At 51.1% G+C, this 19,610-nt stretch overlaps 2 protein-coding genes across 5 annotated transcripts; one reads left to right on the forward strand and one right to left on the reverse strand.

The window, feature by feature from the left end:
* Positions 1-2,888: 2,888 nt before the first annotated feature.
* PRRT3 (proline rich transmembrane protein 3) lies at positions 2,889-11,177 on the forward strand. 3 transcript variants are annotated; one of them, XM_057506747.1, is made up of 5 exons: positions 2,889-3,208; positions 6,204-6,394; positions 6,711-7,776; positions 7,989-8,144; positions 8,746-11,177. In XM_057506747.1, exons 3-5 carry the CDS (start codon positions 6,762-6,764, stop codon positions 10,500-10,502), a joined length of 2,928 nt encoding a protein of 975 aa, XP_057362730.1. In that variant the 5' UTR covers positions 2,889-3,208; positions 6,204-6,394; positions 6,711-6,761; the 3' UTR covers positions 10,503-11,177. The 3 variants fall into 3 exon arrangements, with proteins under 3 accessions (XP_057362730.1, XP_036779375.2, XP_036779376.2); XM_036923480.2 differs by lacking the exon at positions 6,204-6,394; XM_036923481.2 differs by lacking the exon at positions 6,204-6,394 and having other exon boundaries at positions 3,132-3,176.
* A 256-nt stretch (positions 11,178-11,433) lies between these two features.
* CRELD1 (cysteine rich with EGF like domains 1) lies at positions 11,434-19,528 on the reverse strand. Of its 2 annotated transcripts, none has more exons than XM_036923507.2 (11): positions 19,381-19,527; positions 18,698-18,890; positions 18,384-18,466; positions 15,893-16,003; positions 15,501-15,592; positions 14,657-14,833; positions 14,478-14,573; positions 13,454-13,537; positions 13,194-13,289; positions 12,876-13,010; positions 11,434-12,078 (listed from the first exon to the last, which is right to left on the reverse strand). In XM_036923507.2, exons 2-11 carry the CDS (start codon positions 18,869-18,871, stop codon positions 11,864-11,866), a joined length of 1,263 nt encoding a protein of 420 aa, XP_036779402.2. In that variant the 5' UTR covers positions 18,872-18,890; positions 19,381-19,527; the 3' UTR covers positions 11,434-11,863. The 2 variants fall into 2 exon arrangements, with proteins under 2 accessions (XP_036779402.2, XP_036779403.2); XM_036923508.2 differs by lacking the exon at positions 11,434-12,078 and adding an exon at positions 12,089-12,454 and having other exon boundaries at positions 19,381-19,528.
* Positions 19,529-19,610: the final 82 nt, after the last annotated feature.

The raw sequence follows: 19,610 nt of genomic DNA on the forward strand, positions 1-19,610 counted from the left end.
GATGTGATACCTATATACATTGGAATATTATTTGGCCATAAAAAAGAATGAAATCTTGCCATTTGTGACAACATGGATGAACCCTAGGGTATTATGCTAAATGAAATAAGTCAGACAGAGAAAGACAAATACTGTGTTATTTAATTCATATGTGGAATCTAAAAAAATAAAACAGAAATAGACTCAAAAATACAGAGAACAAACTGGTGGTTGCCCTGGGGGTTTGGGATGGGCAAAATAGGTGAAGGGAATCTAGAGGTACAAACTTCAGTTACAAAATAAGTAAGTCATGGGGATGAAAAGCACACCATAGGAAATAAAAATAATTTTGTAATATCTTTGTATGGTGACAGATGATAATTATATTTTTCAGTGAGCACTTCATGATGTAAGATAATTGTGGAATCACTATGCTGTACACCTAAAAACAATATGAGGTTGTATATCAACTATACTTCAATTCAAAAAAGGTGGGGACATCCAGGGAGCAGCCAGAAGTCCTGCATGGACTTGGGGCTGGACATTGTCAAACCAGTGAAACTTTGCAGGAGAATAAACAGCTGGTCCTGGTACACACACTGCCCTCCTCAAGGGGAACTGAGGAAGGGAACCAAACCAGCTCTGAGTCTCTTGAGAGAATCTTGACATCTCCAGAGGAGGCTTACCAGAGAATTCAAAGAGGTAATGGGAAGAGGGATCTGGACCCCTCAGCTTCTGTATTGTGCCCCTAGAACTGTCCTCCCACCAAAACTGCCCAGGGGGCAAAAGATAGGTCCCCCAAATGCTGTCAGGAAGAGAAATGGATCTTGGACAATGCCAAAACATACCAATCATCTATTATATATAGTACCAGGATCCAGCAGGATCCAGGTACCTTCCCACAAGGTCAGAACAGCTGATTAGCTCTAATAAGATAAAATAAACAAACCTAGAATCCTACACTGAGGGTCAGGAAACCAGCTGCATATGAAGAGATGGGGAAGGCCTAGTAGATTAATAATGGGCAAAAAAGTGATGTGGTTGCCAGAAACTTTAATTCAGTATGAGGCCATATTAATGGAGGAGTTTAATCCAGGAAAGGGGCGGTGAATGTTCAGCTTTATTCCGAACTGGGTTCAGTTCTAAGAGTCATACATTAAAGAGGACACTGTTGATCTTATAAGAAGCAAACAGAGGAGAAATGTCACAATGGTGAGGGTCCAGAATCCTATCTTAAGAGAAAAGGCTGAAAGAACAGGGAGTATTTGGTCTGGAGGGAGAAGATTCTAGAGAAATGAGAGATACTTTTACTGAATTCTGAAGGGGTTCCCACAAGGAAAACAGCAGAGCCAATCAGATGATATGGTGAAAGGGGAAAAGCCTGAACCCTCTCCAGAGTCAGAAAAGCTGGATTCAGACTCCACCATTTGCTAGCTATTAGAGGTTAAACACTCTTCAAACTGCAGCATGTCAAAACTCAACTGAGTGCTGAATATTGTTTTTCTGTGCCTGCCAGTGGTAGGAAAACAGTGGGAGAGGGATTTCAGCTCCCTACCCAAAGAAAAACTTTCTTCTTTTTTGAGGTGATATTTTATATATTTATAATTTTTACCTCTGATTACAAAAGAAATATATGGTTGTGTAGAATATTGGTAAACAGAAAAGCAAAATTAGATAAAAATCACATCAACTGTTATTCACCTTCTAATATTTGCAGGTAGGCCAGATCGATGGATGGATGGATGGACAGACAGACAGACAGGTATTAACAAAGACGGATCATACAAATGATTATCTGAGAGAATTTAGAATATCAGCATGTAAAGATGTATGTATTGGTATGTAAAGATGTTTATGGTATTATTGTTTCTTGTAGAAAAAACCCTGTAAAGCACCTGATTAGTAGGGGAATACTGGGACTGAGTATATGACAGTGCATCCACACCATGCAATCTGTGTAGCCAGTTGAAAGAAAGTGGAGCCAATGTTACTGCCTTCAAAATGTTTCCAATGCATATTGCTTAAGGCAAAACAAAGCTGTAGAATAATATGCATAGCATGATCCCGTTTTTTTAAAAAGAAAAGTATGCACATATATGTTTTTATAAGCAAAGGAAACAGTATGGTGTTAAGAGTGGCAAATGTTGGGAGCAGAGTTGGAGAGGTCATGGGTAGGACAGTGTGCCCTTTGAACATCTGTTGCTTTAATTGGTACAATCAGCATATATCATCTTTATAATTCAAATGACTGAAATTTAAATAAATAAGCAACAATCTACTCTGGAAATTCCTCCATGCCATTAACGATTTTACATCATATTTAATGACCACATACATTCCTTGTGTGGCTCTCTCTTAATGTATTGAACCTAATGATGGACAGGTAGTATGTCAGGAGCTGTCCAAAGAGAGATCAGGAGCATTTTGGCAGTGTCTCTCGGATCTGAAAATATATATACCCCTAGATCTAGCTATGCCTCAGGTAGGAGATTATCTGATAGGTACACAAGGCATGTGCACAAAGATGTCTATGCAAGAATTGCCCCGCCTTGTTGTGCCTGCTAGCAAAAGGCTAGAAACGACCTACATGTCCAGCCTCAGAGACTGAAGGGATAAACCATACGCTTAATTCTCAACAGTGGTTACAAGAAACAAGATGCTTCTGTCGAAATTTACATGGACAGTGTGCCAAGATATACTGCAGAGTAAAGGGAAAACAAGCAGGTGACAGAGCAGTGTGTACAGTACGATATTTCATTTTAAATCGTATGTATGGCTGCGTATTGAAAAAGATCTAGAGGATACATACACATCAAGCTGTGCATACGATTTACCTATAGGTATGTACATACATGTTTGGATGTATCCCTGTAAAAATAGGCATGTAGCTATAAAGGAAGTGAGCTCCCTGTCCCATGAGGTATGCAAACAGACTGGCTGCCCCTTTTACAGGGATGCTTCGGAAGGGATTTCCACATCCCTCGGAGATGCCCTCGGTTCCCCTCTTAGCCCTGAGAACCTCGGAGAGGGGAGGTCAGGACTGGGAGAAGGATCCACCCCAAAGGGAAAGGGTTAAGCAGGGATGGAGCTCCTGTGGTGTGGGCGGGCTCCACGATCGGCAGCGCCGGGCTCTGTTAGCTGAGCCTGAGCATCTCGGAGGACGCGGCGTGGAGAGAGGCTGCAGAGACGCGCGCAGGGTGAATGCGGGGGCTGCCGGCGCAGCGCCCAGGTGAGGAGCTGGCCAGAAGGAGGGGGTGATGGTGGGGCCCAGGCGGGGAGCATGGCCTGCAGCCCCCCTTTCGGGCTTGAGCAGCGGGACCTGCAGCAGCGCCCACCCCCACCCGGGACACTGCGGGAAAGCGCACAGCCAGGAGAGAGGAGTCAGGAGTCGGAGCAGGAGGAGAGGTAACCCGAGATGGACCGGCTTATGGAGGCTGCCCTGCGGCGGCCCTCGCTCTGCCCCTGGGCCGGCCTCTCCTCAGTCCATATGGGAAGGGAGATAACACCCACCACCACCTTCCCCCAAAAATCCAGCAGCCAGAACCCAGGGATGGGCAGCCCCCTCCTTGTCCGCCGATGACTGCATCTCTTGAAATTGGGGGTGGTGAGCAGATGGCATACACTTGCTTAATCGTTGAAGGCCCAACCCACCTCCTTCGCGGCAAAGCGTTTCCGACACCTCTGTGCAAACTGAGCCACTGCGGGTTTCACAACCCCTAGTATGGCCATTCGCTGGCTGTGTGACCTTGGGTGCTTTGCTCAACCTCTCTGAACCTCGGTTTCTTTCCCTGTGAAATGGGTATACCCATACCACCTTGTGTTGCGGGGGATGAATGAGATGCAGGACAGGCGGCTAGCTCATCACAGGAGCCTAACTGGGTAAGAGCTCATCACAGGAGCACTGTTACTAACCAGTACCTGTGTTAACGGCCTTTCAGTCCTTCCTCCTTAGCTCACACCCCACCACCGCCCCCCACCCCCATCCCATCCCAACACTGCAAAAATAAGTCTTCTTTATGGGTCCCCAGCACCTAGCCTGGGCCAGGAACAGAGTATGGGGCTCAGTTAATGAGAAGTGAACTAACAAGGCTTTAAGGCAGAGTCCAAACCCAGTTTGGGGGATGGGCTTAAGGGGGGGTCTTTGAACCCCCTGAAATTGTCTACTAACCTTTGGTGAAGCTGGGCATTTTCCTAGGGAGAGTGTCTGGGGGTTTCATTGGCTTCTCAAGGTGTCTGTGAGCCACCAAAGGTTAGGAGCTGGGAGGCTTTGGGCACAGCTGCTTCCTAGAGAGGAAAGGAACAGGGCCTCTGCCCCTACATACACCAGGCCTCACCTCTCACAGATGCTGTCCCCCCTAACTACAGGTGGGGTCCCTTCCTGCCTCCCTGACTCAGCCATGGACCGTCAGGAAGAGGGACCTTTAGGGAATATTACCTGGGGCCAGACATATGGGCAGGGAGAGGAAACAAGAAATGAAAAATGCAGATACAGCCCTTGACAAGCCCCAGGCGAGCAGGGGAGTCAGGCAATTATTACACTATGTGACCAGGGTGACAGGAAGGGGTGGAGGAGGTGTCAGGGGAAGAAATGTCTAAGCTGAAACCAGCCACCATCATCTTACCTGAATTTCTGCACTGCTCTCTCTCCCACTTGTATTTTTTAAATTTATTTATTTAATTGAAGTATTGTTAGTATACAATCTTATATTAGTTTCAGGTACACAATGGTTCAACATTACCCACATTATTAATTCTTCACCTCAACTAGTGCGGTTACTATCTGTCAACATAGGAAGATGTTACAGAATCATTGGCTATATTCTCCATGCTGTACTACCATCCCTGTGTCCAACTTATGATTGAAAATTTCTGTGCTCCTTTATCACCCTCACCCTGTCCACTCACCTACCACAAACTCTCCCCGATGGTAACCACCAGTCACTTCTCAGCATCTATGAGTCTACTGCTATTTTGTTCATTTTGTTTTGTTTTCAGATTCCACAAATAAGTGAAGTCAGATGGTATTTGTCCTTCTCTACCTGACTTATTTAATTTAGCGCGATACCCTCTAAGTCCATCTATGTTGTTGCAAATGGCAAGATTTCTTTCTTTTTTATGGCTGAATAATACTCCATTGTGTATCTGTACCTCATCTTCTTTATCCATTCATCTGTTGATGGACATTTAGGTTGCTTCCATAACTTGGCTATTGTAAATAATGTGGCAATAAATATAGGGGTGCATGTGTATTTTCAAATCAGGGATTTTGTTTTCTTTGGGTAAATTCCTAGAAGTGGAATTATTGGGTCCTACAGTATTTTTTCTATTTTTGGTTTATTGGGGAATTTTTCCACAGGGGCTGCATCAATTTACATTTCCACCAACAGTGCATGAGGATTCCCTTTTCTCCACATCCTCGCCAGCACTTGTTATTTCTTGTCTTTTTGATAGTGGCCATCTGACTGGTGTGAGGTGATTCTTCACTGTGGTTTTAATTTGCATTCCCCTGATAATTAGCACGTGGAGTCCCTCCCCCTTTTAAAACACTACTCAGACCTTGTCACTTCCAGGCTTAATATCTCCATTTGTTTCTTGTGACACCTAGAATAAAATCTAGGTGCCTTATTGAGGCTTACAAGGGCCCTTGTGATCTAACCCTGCCTTCCTGATTTCATCTCTTGCTACTTTGGCGATTTGCTGTTGCCACACTAGCCTTCTTATTTCCTAAACTCACCCAGTTCATTCCTGCTTCAGGGCCTTTGCACCTTCTGTTCCCTCTGCCAAAGACTTTTCCCCCATACCTTTAAATGACTGGCTCCTTCTTCTCACTCAGCATTTAGCTTCAGTGTCACCTCAGAGATGCCTTCCTGGCATCCCTTGTATAAAATAACCCCCCAACCTCTCTCTCTTAACCCTATTTTATTTTCTTCATAGCTCACCTTATTTAAAATTATTTATTCATTGTCTGTCTCTTACCTAGAATGCCAGCCCCATCAGGGTAGGAATCTTGTTGATCTTGTTCACTGCTTTATCCTCAGGGTTGAAACATAGAATAGGCTCAATTATTTGCCAAAATAGTTAAGGGGGCTGTTGGGGAAGAGAGCTTTCTGGAGAAAAGTAAAAGTAAAAGGGCTCTAAGTCTTATTAAGCCCCTTGATAAGTCTTATTAAGCCCCTTGATAAGCCCATTCGAGTTAGGTACTCTTATTATACCCATTTTACTAGGGAAAAACATGATGGAAAGAGGTAAAGTAACTCACTCAGGAAGTGGGGAAGCTGAGATTCCAACACAGGTTCCTTCTCAAAGGGAGAGGCATGTTCCTCAACCTCTCCCCCTCTCTGATATTTGAGCCTGGACTTCAAGCACGTGAAGAAGGGAGAGGGCATTCCAGGCTGAAGGAACAGCAAGAGCAAAGGTATGGGGCATCCTACAGTCCAGTGGGTGCTGAAGGATAGTTGAGCAGCCTGGTGTGGCCATGGGAGGCCAGCAGAGGAGCTTATGTTCTCTCCTGAGGGTGACAGGGGGCCGACCATTGAAGGTTTTCAAGCAGGGCAAGTGGTGTGACCAGATATGCAGTTTAAAAGGTCACTCTGAGCAGCATGAAGGGACTGGGTGTGAAGGGCCAGGGAGGGGGGAGCTGCTCATGTTGCTCTTTTTTGTTTCCCACCAGCCCCTCGGGCAGCCATGGGAATCCCGAGTCCTCATGTTACCCCCTTCTCTCTTTTTCTCAGGCTCATCCAGTGAGGAGTTGAGGGCTCTAGGCCCAGGCATCAGGGTGGACCATGGCCCCCTGCCCATGGGGCTGTGTACGTGACCTCATGCTGCTGTTGCTGCTTCCGTCCTTGGGGGCTGGCCCTGCACTGGGCCGGGGCCTTCCCAGGCCACTTGAGGACTTGGAAACACACGTGAGCCCAGAAGCCCACCCCAAAAGTCCTGTTGGCACAGAACCCCAGGACTTCGACTTCCTCTGGGAGAAGCCCATAGATGAGAGCCCCTGGAACTCCAATGTCCCCCGTGGCCCTGAGAAGGATGTGCTGGAGAGGCCTGCAGATTCTCCCTTTGGTCCAGCCCTGCATGGGCCTCGAGCAGCCCATGGGGCTCAGAGAGGACTCCCAGTAGCTGATGACCTCCAGATGGCTCGAGCGCCAAGTTCTCAGGGCTGGACAGGCCCTCCTGACTTACAGGAGCCCATGGAGCAAGAAGCACCAGCCCCCCATCCAGTGGGCCCCCCTCATCTCACTTTCATCCCAACTCCCAGACTCCAACTTGGGGTGGCCACAGTTCCTCCCTCCCCAGGGGAGCCTGGAGGCCAAGTGGAACAGCAGCCATCTCAAGAGGAGGATCTGGTGGTTGAAGCCAAGACCAGAGTCTCAGAAACATCCTCCTCGGACCACCAGGGCCTTCCCCACACTCTTGTACCCAACTCAGGCACCATCAGGAGGCCAGAACTGGAAGAACAGGGTGGGGGTGAGGAGGTCGTCCAGGAGGCAGCTCAAGACCCCTTCTTTACCCAGCAGGATTCAGCAGCCCCTGATGTTGGCTTGGTATCCCCGGTTGATGTGGCATCCTCTCAGGAACCTGGGTCCCAGCCTGACCTGGCATTGGCCAGGAGCCTTCCTCCTGCTGAGGAGCTGCCAGTTGAGCTCCCTAAGAAGGATGGAGGCGGAGAGATGTGGGAAGTCAGTTTTCCAAGCCCCTCACCCAAGCAGGCTGACCTCCCTGATGTTAGGGGCTCACCGGGACCCCAGCCCTCAGGTACCCCAGCCTCAGAAACTCCTGATGGGCAGCTTAAGCCAGGTGGGTATCAAAATGAAGGTGCCAAGAAAGGCTGGGAGAGACCAATGTTCCAGGGCAGCTGGATGCCCCAGTTTCTGTGTGACCTCTGGTCTCTCTGGGTCCCAGTTTTCTCATTTTGGCAAATGAGGGTGATTGCGCCTCCCTCTTAGGGGTTTAGATTTCAGGGACCAATGGAGGGTCAGGCAAAGTGATGACTGCTTTTGTTCTTTCAGAGACAGCAACCATGAATGGAGCAGACCCCATCTCCCCTCAGCGGGTGAGAGGGGCACTGGAGGCCCCAGGTACCCCCAAGTCCCTCATCCCAGGCCTGTCAGATGCTGAGCCAGCTACAAACCAAACAGAAAGCCCTGTGGGGGCCCTGGAGCCAGGTGAGGGCATGGCTGGGGGGTTGGGGAGAGAGGGTACTCTAAAAATAACTGAGAACCTGTGTGAGTTACATATGAGGGTTTGGGGAGTAAGTGGGGACAAACACCTCCTTAAAGGAATTGTCCAGGACCTCCTTCAAACAACTTAGGATAATAAACTAATGCTCACTGGGTACTCTGGGAGAAGTCATTTGCCCTTTTGGAGATAGAATGTTCTTAAATGTAACATGGGTATAGTTAGTGCAATTTCTCCAACTCTTGCAAATCACCAAAAGAGCTTTTTTAAAAATTGCAATGCCCATTCTCATCCTAAGGAATTCAGTTGGTCTGCAGGTGAGTTTCATATGAGTCCCATGTCAAGAACTTTTGCTATATATATTATTAATAAAAATGATAGCTCACATCCATTTAATACTTACTGGGTGGTGGGCACGATGCTAACTAACCATTTAATCCTCAGCATAGCCCAGTGAGGTAGGCACTGTTACCATTCCATTTTACAAATGTGCTTGGAAAAGTTAAATAACTTGCCAACCACACTAGAGAATGATGGAAAACCAAAAGCACCTTTAAAAGGGCTATTTTAATATTGTTATTATTGCAGATGAAGCCGAGGAGTGGCCGGGGCGCCCCCAAAGCCATCCCCCAGCACCCCCAGTCCAGGCCCCCTCGACATCACGCCGGGGCCTCATTCGGGTCACTACGCAGCGTGCCCTGGGCCAACCACCCCCTCCGGAGCCCTCAGCCAGCTCCATGGCATCAGCCCCAGCCTCCAGCCCGCCAGCCAATGCCACCGCACCTCCCCTACTGTGGGGTCCCCTGCGGCGGGTGCTGAGCTTTTCCTGGGAGCTGCACGTCTACGGGGTGGGGGTGCTCTTCCTGCTGCCCGCGTTGTTGGCACTAGCCTCGCTGGCAGCTGCCCCTGCGGGGCCCGGACTGGCACTGGTGGCGGGAGTGCTGGTGCTCGTAGCGTCGGGGCTGCGATCTGCCTACATGCTCGTGGACCCCTACGGCTCGCAGGCACGGCTAGGCTTACGCGCAGGCCTGGTGCTCTACAACCTGCCTTTCCCCTTACTGCTAACCGCTCTGGCGGCCCTGACCCTTCTCGGCCTGGGCTCAGGACTGCCACAGCAGCTGCAGAACCCGCTCCTGCTGGGAGCGTTGGCGCTGATACAAGGTGTGGGGTTGCTAGCTACAGACCTGCTGTCGGTGAGGCCGGTGTTCAACCTCCTGGCTCAGGGCTTGTCGTGCGCCTGGGGCGCCGCCGTGGCTCTGGGTACGCTGTGCCTGTGCCGTCGCCGCCTGCTGGACGGGCCGCGGGGCTGGGATAGGAACCCTGGCCCGCGGCTGCTGGCTGTGGCGGGCGCCCTAGGGCTGCTGGCCAGTGGCTTGCAGTTGGCGGCCGCGCTCTGGCTGTACCCGGGCCCAGGCCGCGTGGGACGCTTCTCTTGGGCCTGGTGGGGCGTCCACTTCTGGCTGCGCCTGCTGGAGCTGACATGGGCGCTCACCATGGCGCTGGCCGCTGTGGCCGCCGCGCGGCCCAGGCCACCCACGGAGCACGCTTGCTGGGCTAAGCTGCTGCGCCTGGCGTGCCCCACGCCGTCAAGCAAGAGCGAGGTGCCCGAACGACCCAACAACTGCTATGCGGGGCCTAGTGGCATCGGCACAGGCACTTTGGACATCAGCAAGAGCCTCATCCGCAACCCGGCGGAGTGTGGGCTGCCTGCCACCCCCAGTTCAGGCGCCTGGGGCTCGGCTGCGTCGCTGGGCCGCGGTCCTCAGGGTGGTCCAGGCCTGTCCCGCAGCAGCGTGGGGCCGGCGCCGTCAGTGAGCGAGCTGGACCTAAGGCCTCCATCACCCATCAACTTGAGCCGCAGCATCGACGCCGCGCTGTTCCGAGAGCACCTGGTGCGAGACAGCGTGTTCCGGCGCTGCGGCCTAAGCGGCCTGGTCTCCCCGCCGCCTGGGGGCGCACTGCGGCCGCGCCGGGGCAGCCACCCTGACGCCGAGCTCGACGGTGCGGGCTCTTTGCTCCCCCGCGGCCGCTGCCGCTCGCTCAGCGACGTGCGCGTGCGCGGGTCGGTTCCACAACACGTAGTAGAACCTGACACCGCGGCTTCCGGCAGCTCCGTGGACAGCTTCTCCCGGGGCTCTCTCAAAATCAGTTGGAACCCGTGGCGCCACGGGCTGTCGTCGGTGGACAGTCTGCCCCTAGACGAGCTGCCCAGCACAGTGCAGCTTCTGCCTGCCCCGGACCCTGTCCCTGCTCCTACCCAGCCTGGGGAATCTCAGAGTGAAGTCCAGCCTCGCTGCAAGCCCGGGGACTCCCACAGCGCCTCCAGTGACACTATTGAGCTCTGAGAGGTCCATGACATAGACCCCAGGACTCGCCCCCAACGGCTGTACAGCATGGCCAACTGGGACGATTGAACATTTGAAAGAACAACTGGCATTCCCGGGCCTCCACCTGACCGCAGCTCCCGGAGACAGCCAGGCTTGAACCCAGCTCTCCGTTTTTCTTTTTTAAATATCTCTATTTTTCTCAGCGGGTATTTTACACAGAGGCCGTGGCTTACACGGAACACAGGGTGGACATGCACGAATTTGGGTAGGCGGAATGGGGCCCAAGTGCCCCATACACCCTTCCAGACCCCGCAGTGTGGAGAGATAAGGCTTGCTTGTCCAGAATGACTGTCCTCTTTGTGCCAAAGAAATAAACCCTTAGGACTTGGTGGCTCATGCCTCCCTCTGGCCATGCCAGGATCTTCTTCAGAGGAGATGTAGGAGGCCTCACTCCTAGTAGTAATTCCAAGTCCTGCTTATGAGAGGGGAGGACTTACAAAGGAAAGGGCCCTGGACCCTTCCTTGGAGGCTTCAGAAAAAAGTTACCAATATTTTACGGAACATCTACTATTTGTTGTGCATTATCTTCAGCTCTTCACATTCATCTTATTTAATTCTCGTATTAAGCCTGAATGGAAAGCATTATCACGCCTATTTTATAGAAGAGTGGAGTTAAGGGATGGAAGTCATTTGTCCAGGGTCTTTCAGCAAATGATAGCTAGTCCTAAATGGAGAAAGTTCTACTCCCAAGCCTGGGTCCTTCATTCCTCTTGTAACACTACTTTAGGGGCAGCCTCTCCTCTGTCCTCTCTACACAACTCCTTTATCAGGGTGGCCCTCAATTTCTCAGGGTTTTACAAAACTTCCCCAAGGCCTGGGGGTGGGGAAGTGCTCTCAGTAGCTCAGGCCAAATCACAGGGGGTGGAAGTCAGGCAGTAAGACATGCATCTCTATTTTCCAAGACCTTTCTTTATTTCCTGAGATAAATAAATAAATCAGTGGCTGAGGGGCAGGAGTGAGTATTGAACAGGAGCTGGCAGCATGCAGCTGGCAGGAGTGGACTGTGATGGGCCACCCCTGCAGAGACAACCCCCCCCCATCCTGGGCAGGGGCCAAAGCTCACTAGCAGCCACCACGAGGAGACACTTGTCTTAAAAATTCACACACATTGTGAAGCCTGTGCAGTCTCCCAGGCCATCTCATGGCATCCACCTTAAGGGCTACCTTTTCACCCCAAGAGCCTAACCGCCCAGACTTGGGGGGTGTGGCTGCTTACCCCACTCTCACCAAACAAAGCAAGCTGCTTCACAAGTCCAGGCAGGAGAAAGGCCCGACTTCTGGGGGCAGCCTGGGTGGAGATACTGTCGGTGTGGCAGGGATTATCTGCCCTTGATGAAGCCCTCCAGCACACGGTCGCTGCGCTCTGACAACCAGTAGCCAGTCATGGCTGCGACAGCCCCAATGAAGATGGCAGTGAAGACCAAGTCGCCCTTGGCAGCCAGTGTGGCCAGCGCACAGATGATGACACCGAAGAACATCTGCTGCAGCACCACCAGCTCGTCCTCTGTCATCTCCGAGAAGAAGCCTGCTGACTCTGAGGAGCCAGAGGACCCTGTCACTCCTCCCCACTCCTCATCATCACTGCCTCATCCCTGCCCAACAAGCCATCACACAATGTCACTTACTGCTGAGGACAACTCTGAGGGCTACAGTTGTTAGCCCTGTCTCAATAAATGGGAAGCTGGGGCTCAGAGAGGTGAGGAGGTTTGCCCAAGGCCAAGGCCACACGGTGGGCGCGTTGGGACACACAGCATGTGTATAAGCCCAGCTCCAGAGCCAGACTGCCTGGACTAGACACTCAGCTCTGCAACCTGCCTGCCACGTGGCTCTGCGCAAGTTGCCTCTTCATTTTGATCCTAGTTTCCACTATTTCAAACGGGGATGAGAATACCTATAGCAGTGGATTTGTTCTAGGGGTGAAAGAAGTTCACATGTGTTACATACTTGGAACAGCAGCTGACACACAAATCTGTGGAAGTGGTCGCTATCATTGTCATTGTGACTGTCCCTCATCTCAGCATACCATGGCCTACAACAGCTCTTGGTGGCCGGGGGCAAGGACTGATCCCGTTGGACAGATGAGGAAAGAGGTTTGGGGAGGCAGAGTGATTTGACACAAGTCTGATTTTCCTTCTGCTCTGGGAGGTGTGAGGCTACCAAAAGCCAGCCTGGAGATCAGATGTAGGGTTTGGGTCTCATTGCAGCCCCATGGGGTCTGGGTGGCAGTGGGGGTGGGGCAGGGCCTGAAGCTGCCTGGAAGGGGCCTGTCTGTCCTCCCTTTGGATGAGGACCCCTCCTCCTCAGGTGTCGGGGGACCAGTATGGGGCTCACCTGGGATCTGCTCCTTCATGCAGATGCCCTCGATCTGCTTGTAGCCCTCGGCGCAGACGCAGTGGTAACTGCCCTCAGTGTTCTCACACTTCTCGTTCTCTCCTGGACACACCTCTGTGTCACACTCATCCACATCTGGAGGAGAGTCAAGGTCGGGAGCCCTGACTGCTGAGGTCCCACATGCAGCACATCCTGACATTCCCCTCACCCAGGCAACATTCTACACATCATTTCGCTGCCCTGTACACATTCTGGCCCTTCTTAATTCATGGTGGCCAAGGCCTCCAAGGTGCCTGTGCCCATTGACAGGAGACTCACCGAGACACTTGGAGCCCACCTGCTGGTAGCCAAGGCTACACTTCTTACAGCGGCCTGGCCCTGCCCCCATGCAGCCCAGGCAGGCCTTGGCACAGTCTGGAGAAGGGAGAGAGACAGGGGTGAGAGCTGCCCTCCACCCAGCAGAGAAAGCCCTGCTCCAGAAGAGGCTCGGGGTGGTTCTGGCACCTGAGAAGGCAGAAGTTTCGGGGGACAAGCATGGAGCAGCATCTCCTACCCTCCCTGCAGGGGGGAACAATTACCTCGGCACTCATAGGAGCCCTCCGTGTTCAAGCAGAACTGGTCAGCTCCACAGTTGGCTTGCTCTGTGCCACACTCGTCAATGTCTGCAGAGAGGATGCCAGGTGGGGATTTCAATCCCTATTTTACTAACAGGGAAGCTTGAGGCCAGCGTTTTTGGAGAATGGACTTGGCCAGGCTTAAATGGAGTGGCAGAGACTGCAGGCTGTCCACCAACTCAGATGCAGAGGTGCAGCCAGACTCTAGGCTGCCCAGCTACAGACTATATTTTCCAGTCTGCCTTGCAGCTTGGAAGTGTAGCCTTGTGATTGAGATCTGGCCAAGAGGATGTAACAGAAGTGATGTGCTCCACTTTTAGCCTGGCCTTAAAACAATGGACTTGGACTTGTCCATGCACTTTCCTCCCTTTCTCCCTTCCTGAGTGCTGGGGCCACAGATCATGGAGGTGACCATGACCCAGCCTGAGCCACAAAGAGAGCACCCAAGGGGATGACTGCATAGTATGACAGGAATCTGGGTCTTTGAATGAGTCTGAGTCTGCAGCTTCCCTGGAAGCCTTGACTACTCGCTTTGAGACTGTGGTATGAGATAAAAATAAACCTCTATATTCTGTAAGGCAGTCTTTGGGGATCTTTTTGTTACAGCAGTGTAACCCTTACCCTCATCTATATAAATAGCTAGGCAAGGGACAAGCCAAGTCTCGAACCAACACTTCCTGACCCCAAGTTCAGTTTCCTTATTCCTCTGGCTCACCCTTCCTCCATTTTCAACACTTGGCCTACATGAAACCTCCTCCAAGAAGTCTCCTGATTGACCACCACCACCAAGCTGGATCAGGGACAACTCTCCCTATAGAAAGATCCGTCTCTACTGTAAGTGCCTGGTTACTTTTCTGCCTTTCCATCCACCCTGGTATCTTCATGAAGATGGGGACTTGTTGGTCTTGCCCAGAAATGTGTGTGTTGATGGGCAACCAAGCCTAGGCCCCTGTCCACCTCCCTGGACCTAGGGCAGGGCCCCACTCACCTACACACTTGAGGTGATGCAGAGCCCAGCCCTTCTTGCACTGTAAACAGTTTGATTCCTCGGGTCCTGAGCAGCGGGCACAGGGGCCAAAACAAGCTGGGGGGAATGGGAGAAGTATAAGGATGGGCAGGCAGGCACCCCATCTGCCCCGCCCAGCACCGCGCCTCTTGGCTACCTACCCGAACATACCAGATGGCTGGCGTTGTGCTCCGCCTCAAAGTAGCCCAGGCCACACTGGCCACAGGCCTCACCCCCATAGCCGGCTTGGCAGTCACAGTGCCCACTGCCCCCTCGAGTCCCTTCGCCTTCACACCACCCGTAGCCACTACAGGGCTTCTCTGCACCCCCAGGACAGGCTGTGGGCAGATACCAGATTAGGTGAGAGCATAAATACAATCTTGTATATACAGAATATTTTCTCCATATCATTAAACATTGTGAGAGAAGAAACCATTTTAATGGCAACAATATTTTGTCATAAAACTGTGTGAAATTTACTTAACCAATACCCCACTGTGGAACAGTTAGATTATTTACAAATCTTTTCTTTTATAAAGACTGAATTGACAGTCTTTGTCACTAACTCCTTATCTGCAGCTTCCAGAGAGATTTTTCTAAAAGGGGCTCGTGGTAAGTTCAGCTCCTGACTCAGGACTGTGTGTAGAAAAAGATGGTGACAATGGGGCTTCAGGGCAGCACCTGCCCATCCCTAGGAGGTCACCTTAGTCCAGGGGATGGGGCCTGGTCTGATCCAGGCATGGGAAATGGGGAAAGGGACATATCTCAAATATATGATAAAAATCACAGCCACATTTGCCCCAGGCTAGCCCCGTATTTTTTTTCAGAGCTATTTCCCATTGATTTGTTCATCTCACCAACCCTCTGAGGCAGGCGAGAACTGAGGTCTAGAGAAGGTGTCTGAACAGCCTGAGTTCACACAGCCAGCTAGGGGCAGAGCCAGGACTAGGTCCTTAGCCTTAGCAGTCCCCTCACCATCTCCCAAGAGGAACTTGAAAAACTCACGAAGGCAGGAGGGCCCGAAGGTGCCTGAGGGACAGCAGAGCTTCAGGGCATCTGAACAGAGCCACTGGAAGAGGTCTGGGGCTTCCTGCTGCCTGAGGTGGGGGTGACAGTGAGGGGCGCTGAGACAGTATCAGAGGTGCTGCCCGCCACCCCCAGACTCCCACAGGATCCGTGGTGCACCCCATCTTGGGCATAAGATCTCTAAGACCACCTGATCCATACTCGCTCCCCATTTGGCAGAAGGGTAAAGCGAGGCTCAGAGTGAGAGCTTGGGTCCCCCGTCTTCAGCAGATCCGGGATTGGAAGGAGGAGCCAAACCAGGACAGGCATGCACCACCCCCAGCCTACCGCCAGGCCCTGCCTGTGGCCCTCCCTGCCACCACACCACTCACTTGTGAAACCACCAGCTCTCCACCAGCTCCTCACTCAGCTCCAGCAGACGGTGGCACTCGAAGTCTGACTTGCTGCACACGTTCTCGAGCACCTCTACCAGGCGGGTCTCACTGACCAGACAGGGCAGGGGCAGCCGGAACACATGCCATCCCACCCATCACCCTCCTGAAGGTCTCCTCTCCCACCCTCCTCATGCCATGACAGTGTCATAGGAAAGGCCACAGGGCATAATGGAAGGGGTACTGGTTTGGGCAATCACCCAGACCTGGGTTCAAATCTAACTGTGACCTTGGGCAAGTCACTTAACCTCTCCTGAACCTGTTTTCTCATCTGTAAAATGGGGACAATACCTTCCCCATGCCTCCACTATAAGTGTGTTGTAAGATACCTCAGTTCCTTCATCTGCACAGTGGAATATAATATACCCTTGCAGGGTAGATGTGAATAAAAATATATAACAAGTGTTGGCAAGGACGTGGATAAATTGGAATCCTCCTACATTGCAGGTGGGATTGAAAAATGGTGCAGACTGTGAAAAACAGTCTGGCGGTTCCTCAATAAGTTAAGCATCACCATATCACTCAGTAATTCCACTCCCAGGTATATACCCAAAAGAATGGAAAAGCAGGTGTTCACACGGAAACTTGGGCACAAATGTTCACAGAAATATTATACATGATAGCCAAAAGGTAGAAACAGCCTGACTGTCCATCAGCTGTGTGGCCAATACATACTAGAGTATATTATTAAGCCTTAAAAATGACTGAAGTACTGATCATGCTACAACATGGATGAACCTTGAAAACATGATCAGTGAAAGAAGCCAGACATAAAAGGGTTCCAATGGAATCAGCAAATCCAGAGACATAAAGGCTGCCAGTGGCTGGGGGAAAGGGAGAATGCAGAGTGACTGCTTAATGGATATGGAGTTTCTTTCTGGGATAATAAAAATGGTCTGCAACTAGATGGTGGTAACACTTGCACAACATTGTGAAGGCACTAAACATCTCTAATGGTAAATTTTGTTACGTGTATTCTACCACAATAAGAAAAAATTTTAAATATGCGTATAGTGTATTATATTATGTATTTGAAGGGTCTGACACATTGCCTGGCACACAAGAGGAGGTGATTTAAAAAAAAAATAGGAGCCATTATAGACATGGAAGTACCCTTAGGATTACCTTGGCCAATCCCCTCATTCCTAAATGAGGAAACTAAGGCCTACTGAGGGAAAGGAAAATGACCAGTGTTACATAATAACAAAACCTTTTATTTCCCATGGACATCCTATGAAACAGGCCAAGGAGGTATTAATATGCACATTTTACAGATGAGGAAACTGAGACTCAGAGAGGTTAAGTGACCTTCTCCAGGATACAAAGGGTCATAACTATAACCAAGTCTGTCTAACTCCAAGTCTTTGTTGATTCCCTTTCCTCAATTTGAGTTTGAGAAGCTGCAGGGCCTAGGACTCAGGCCTCTCCTCTCAATACAATCTCATCTCATCCCATGGTTTTACACACTGATGACTTGCAAATTCATGTTTCCAGCTTCTACTTCTCCCCTGAACTCCAGACTCCTAAGTCTAACTCTGCTTAGCTGTGAATGGACATCTCAGCCCAACATGCTCAAAGAGAACACCTGATTCCATGCCTCCTCTAAGCCTTCTCCTTCCCTAGTTTTACCCATCTCAAAAATAGCCCTACTATACACCTGGTTGCTTAGGCCCCAATCCTACCAAGTACCTTTTATTCTACTTTTTTTCTCATACCACATAATGAATCCACCATCGAGTCCTATCGGTCTATCTGCAAAATATACCCCGAATCTGACCCTTCTCACCATGTCCACCACTGGATACCATACCAGCTCATGCTGCTGTCATGCCTAGACTGTGCAGTAGCCTCCTAACTGGTCTCCCTGCTTCCTCCACTTCTCCCAGTATAGTCTGCTTGCCACACAACAGTGTATCTTTTAAAGGTATAAATAAGACCACATTACTTCTCTGCTCCCAACCTTCCAATGGTTTCCCATTACACTCAGAAAGAAATCTAAACTCCTTTCTGTGACCTTCTAGGCCCTTTGCTGTCACCTTCTACCACTTTCCCTTCTGCTCACTCCAAATCCAGCCACTTCTCAAATACACAGTCCCATTCTGTCCAAATCCCTTCCCCACTGTCACCTAGTCTGCTTCTTCACTTCAGGTCTCTGTTCAAATGTCACACCTTGAGCACCACGCTTCCCACCATTCTATAGTCTACCCTGCTTTACTGTCCTTCACCTGATATATCATTTATTTATTATGTCAGTCTTCTCTACTAGAATGTAAGCTACTTGAAGTTGGGATCTTGCTTGCCTTGTTTACCACTGTACCATAGATGTTCAATGATATCTGCTGAATATATGCTCATCAAGGGTCTCTAGGCCCCCACCAGTAGAGCAGAGATTAGGAGGTGAGGTATACAAACAACCCCTCCAGCCCCTTACCTGTCTTTGTATTTGGACAACTTCTCTTCCTCCCAGGCAGTGTTTCCACCTCCAAAGTTGTCCCGGATGGTTCTCTCCAGGCCCTGTAAATGGAGAAAGTTAGTAATAGCTAAGCACAGTGTCTGGCATTCTAGCAGTATTTCACTGCAGGTAATTGAGGCACAGAGAGTCTGCCCAAGGCCATACATACACTAGTAAGTAACCAAGTTGGGACTTGGGTCCGTACAGCTCTGGGTCCATCCCAGAGCTCCCCACTCTCAAACCCTGTTCTATTGCAGCTGGACCTCTTCCCACCAGGCTGCTGGTGCACCCACCTTGTTGAAGCTGTCCACCAGTCCCCTGCAGGTGTGGCATGGATGCGGCTCAATGGGGGGAGAGGACTGGGGAGGTGGAGAGGGCTGGAGCCAGACGGGGCCTGGGAGGCTAAGGAAGAAGCTCAGGCCCCAGAGCAGAGCAGGAACCAGGCCCCTCGGGGGCTGTGGGGCCATCTTCTCCCAGGCTGGGGACCTGTAGATAGAGGGCATGGCTAGGGTTCGCTAGAGAAGCCAGGTGAAAAAGAAAAGGGTCGGTTTTGAGGCGCCGCGGGTATGGGAGCCCAGATATGTTATTTTAAGAAAAGGAAGCTAAACTGGGGTACAGCCCGGGGAAGGGAGATGGTGGGGAAGGGGGCCTATTCTGCAATTCGAGTATGGGCATAAATTGTCCTCGTCACCATGAGACAGGTGGCTTGGATCCTTGGCTAGTGGACAGGAGTCAGCCCATTGTTTTAGGGTGTGAATATTAGGGGTAGGGCCCGCGGAATTGGGGAGAATGAGTCAGATTCCAAGTATCTGGGGAGAAAAGGCCGGATGGGAGGTGTTGGGGGGAGGATCCCGGATCTGGATATAAAGAGGAGGGGTCAGGTTCGGGGCCAGCAGGCAGCAAAGGCACAGCCCACGAGGCGACAGGGGGAGGATGCAAATCTGCGTAGGTCGCTGGGGAGGAAGAGACTACCGACCCAGCCCGCGGGCGCCGACAGCTCAGTCACCCCAACACCGCCGCTGCCGCCGCCTGCGTAAGACGTGCAACCTCCGCCTGCTCCGCAGTCTGGAGGGCGGAGCCCACGACACTGCCAATGGCGGCGGGCCGTGTGCCATTGCGTCACCCAACGCCAGCCAACCGGAGGCAGCGCAGGGCTGCACCTGTCCGGGTGGTAAAGGGCCGCGGGGGCCGAGTTAGGCTAGCTGA

This window comes from Manis pentadactyla, chromosome 1 (genome assembly GCF_030020395.1).
Source record: "Manis pentadactyla isolate mManPen7 chromosome 1, mManPen7.hap1, whole genome shotgun sequence".
NCBI classification, from domain to species: Eukaryota; Metazoa; Chordata; class Mammalia; order Pholidota; family Manidae; genus Manis; species Manis pentadactyla.

Coding starts and splice junctions, on each gene's coding strand:
- PRRT3 (XM_057506747.1), top strand. CDS start 6,762: ATGGCCCCCTGCCCATGGGGCTGTGTACGTGACCTCATGCTGCTGTTG. Junction 7,777..7,988: donor TGATGGGCAGCTTAAGCCAG/GTGGGTATCAAA, acceptor TTGTTCTTTCAG/AGACAGCAACCATGAATGGA. Junction 8,145..8,745: donor TGTGGGGGCCCTGGAGCCAG/GTGAGGGCATGG, acceptor TTATTATTGCAG/ATGAAGCCGAGGAGTGGCCG.
- CRELD1 (XM_036923507.2), bottom strand. CDS start 18,871: ATGGCCCCACAGCCCCCGAGGGGCCTGGTTCCTGCTCTGCTCTGGGGC. Junction 15,593..15,892: donor GAGAGCTGGTGGTTTCACAA/GTGAGTGGTGTG, acceptor CCCCCACCTCAG/GCAGCAGGAAGCCCCAGACC. Junction 14,834..15,500: donor CTTCGGGCCCTCCTGCCTTC/GTGAGTTTTTCA, acceptor ATCTGCCCACAG/CCTGTCCTGGGGGTGCAGAG.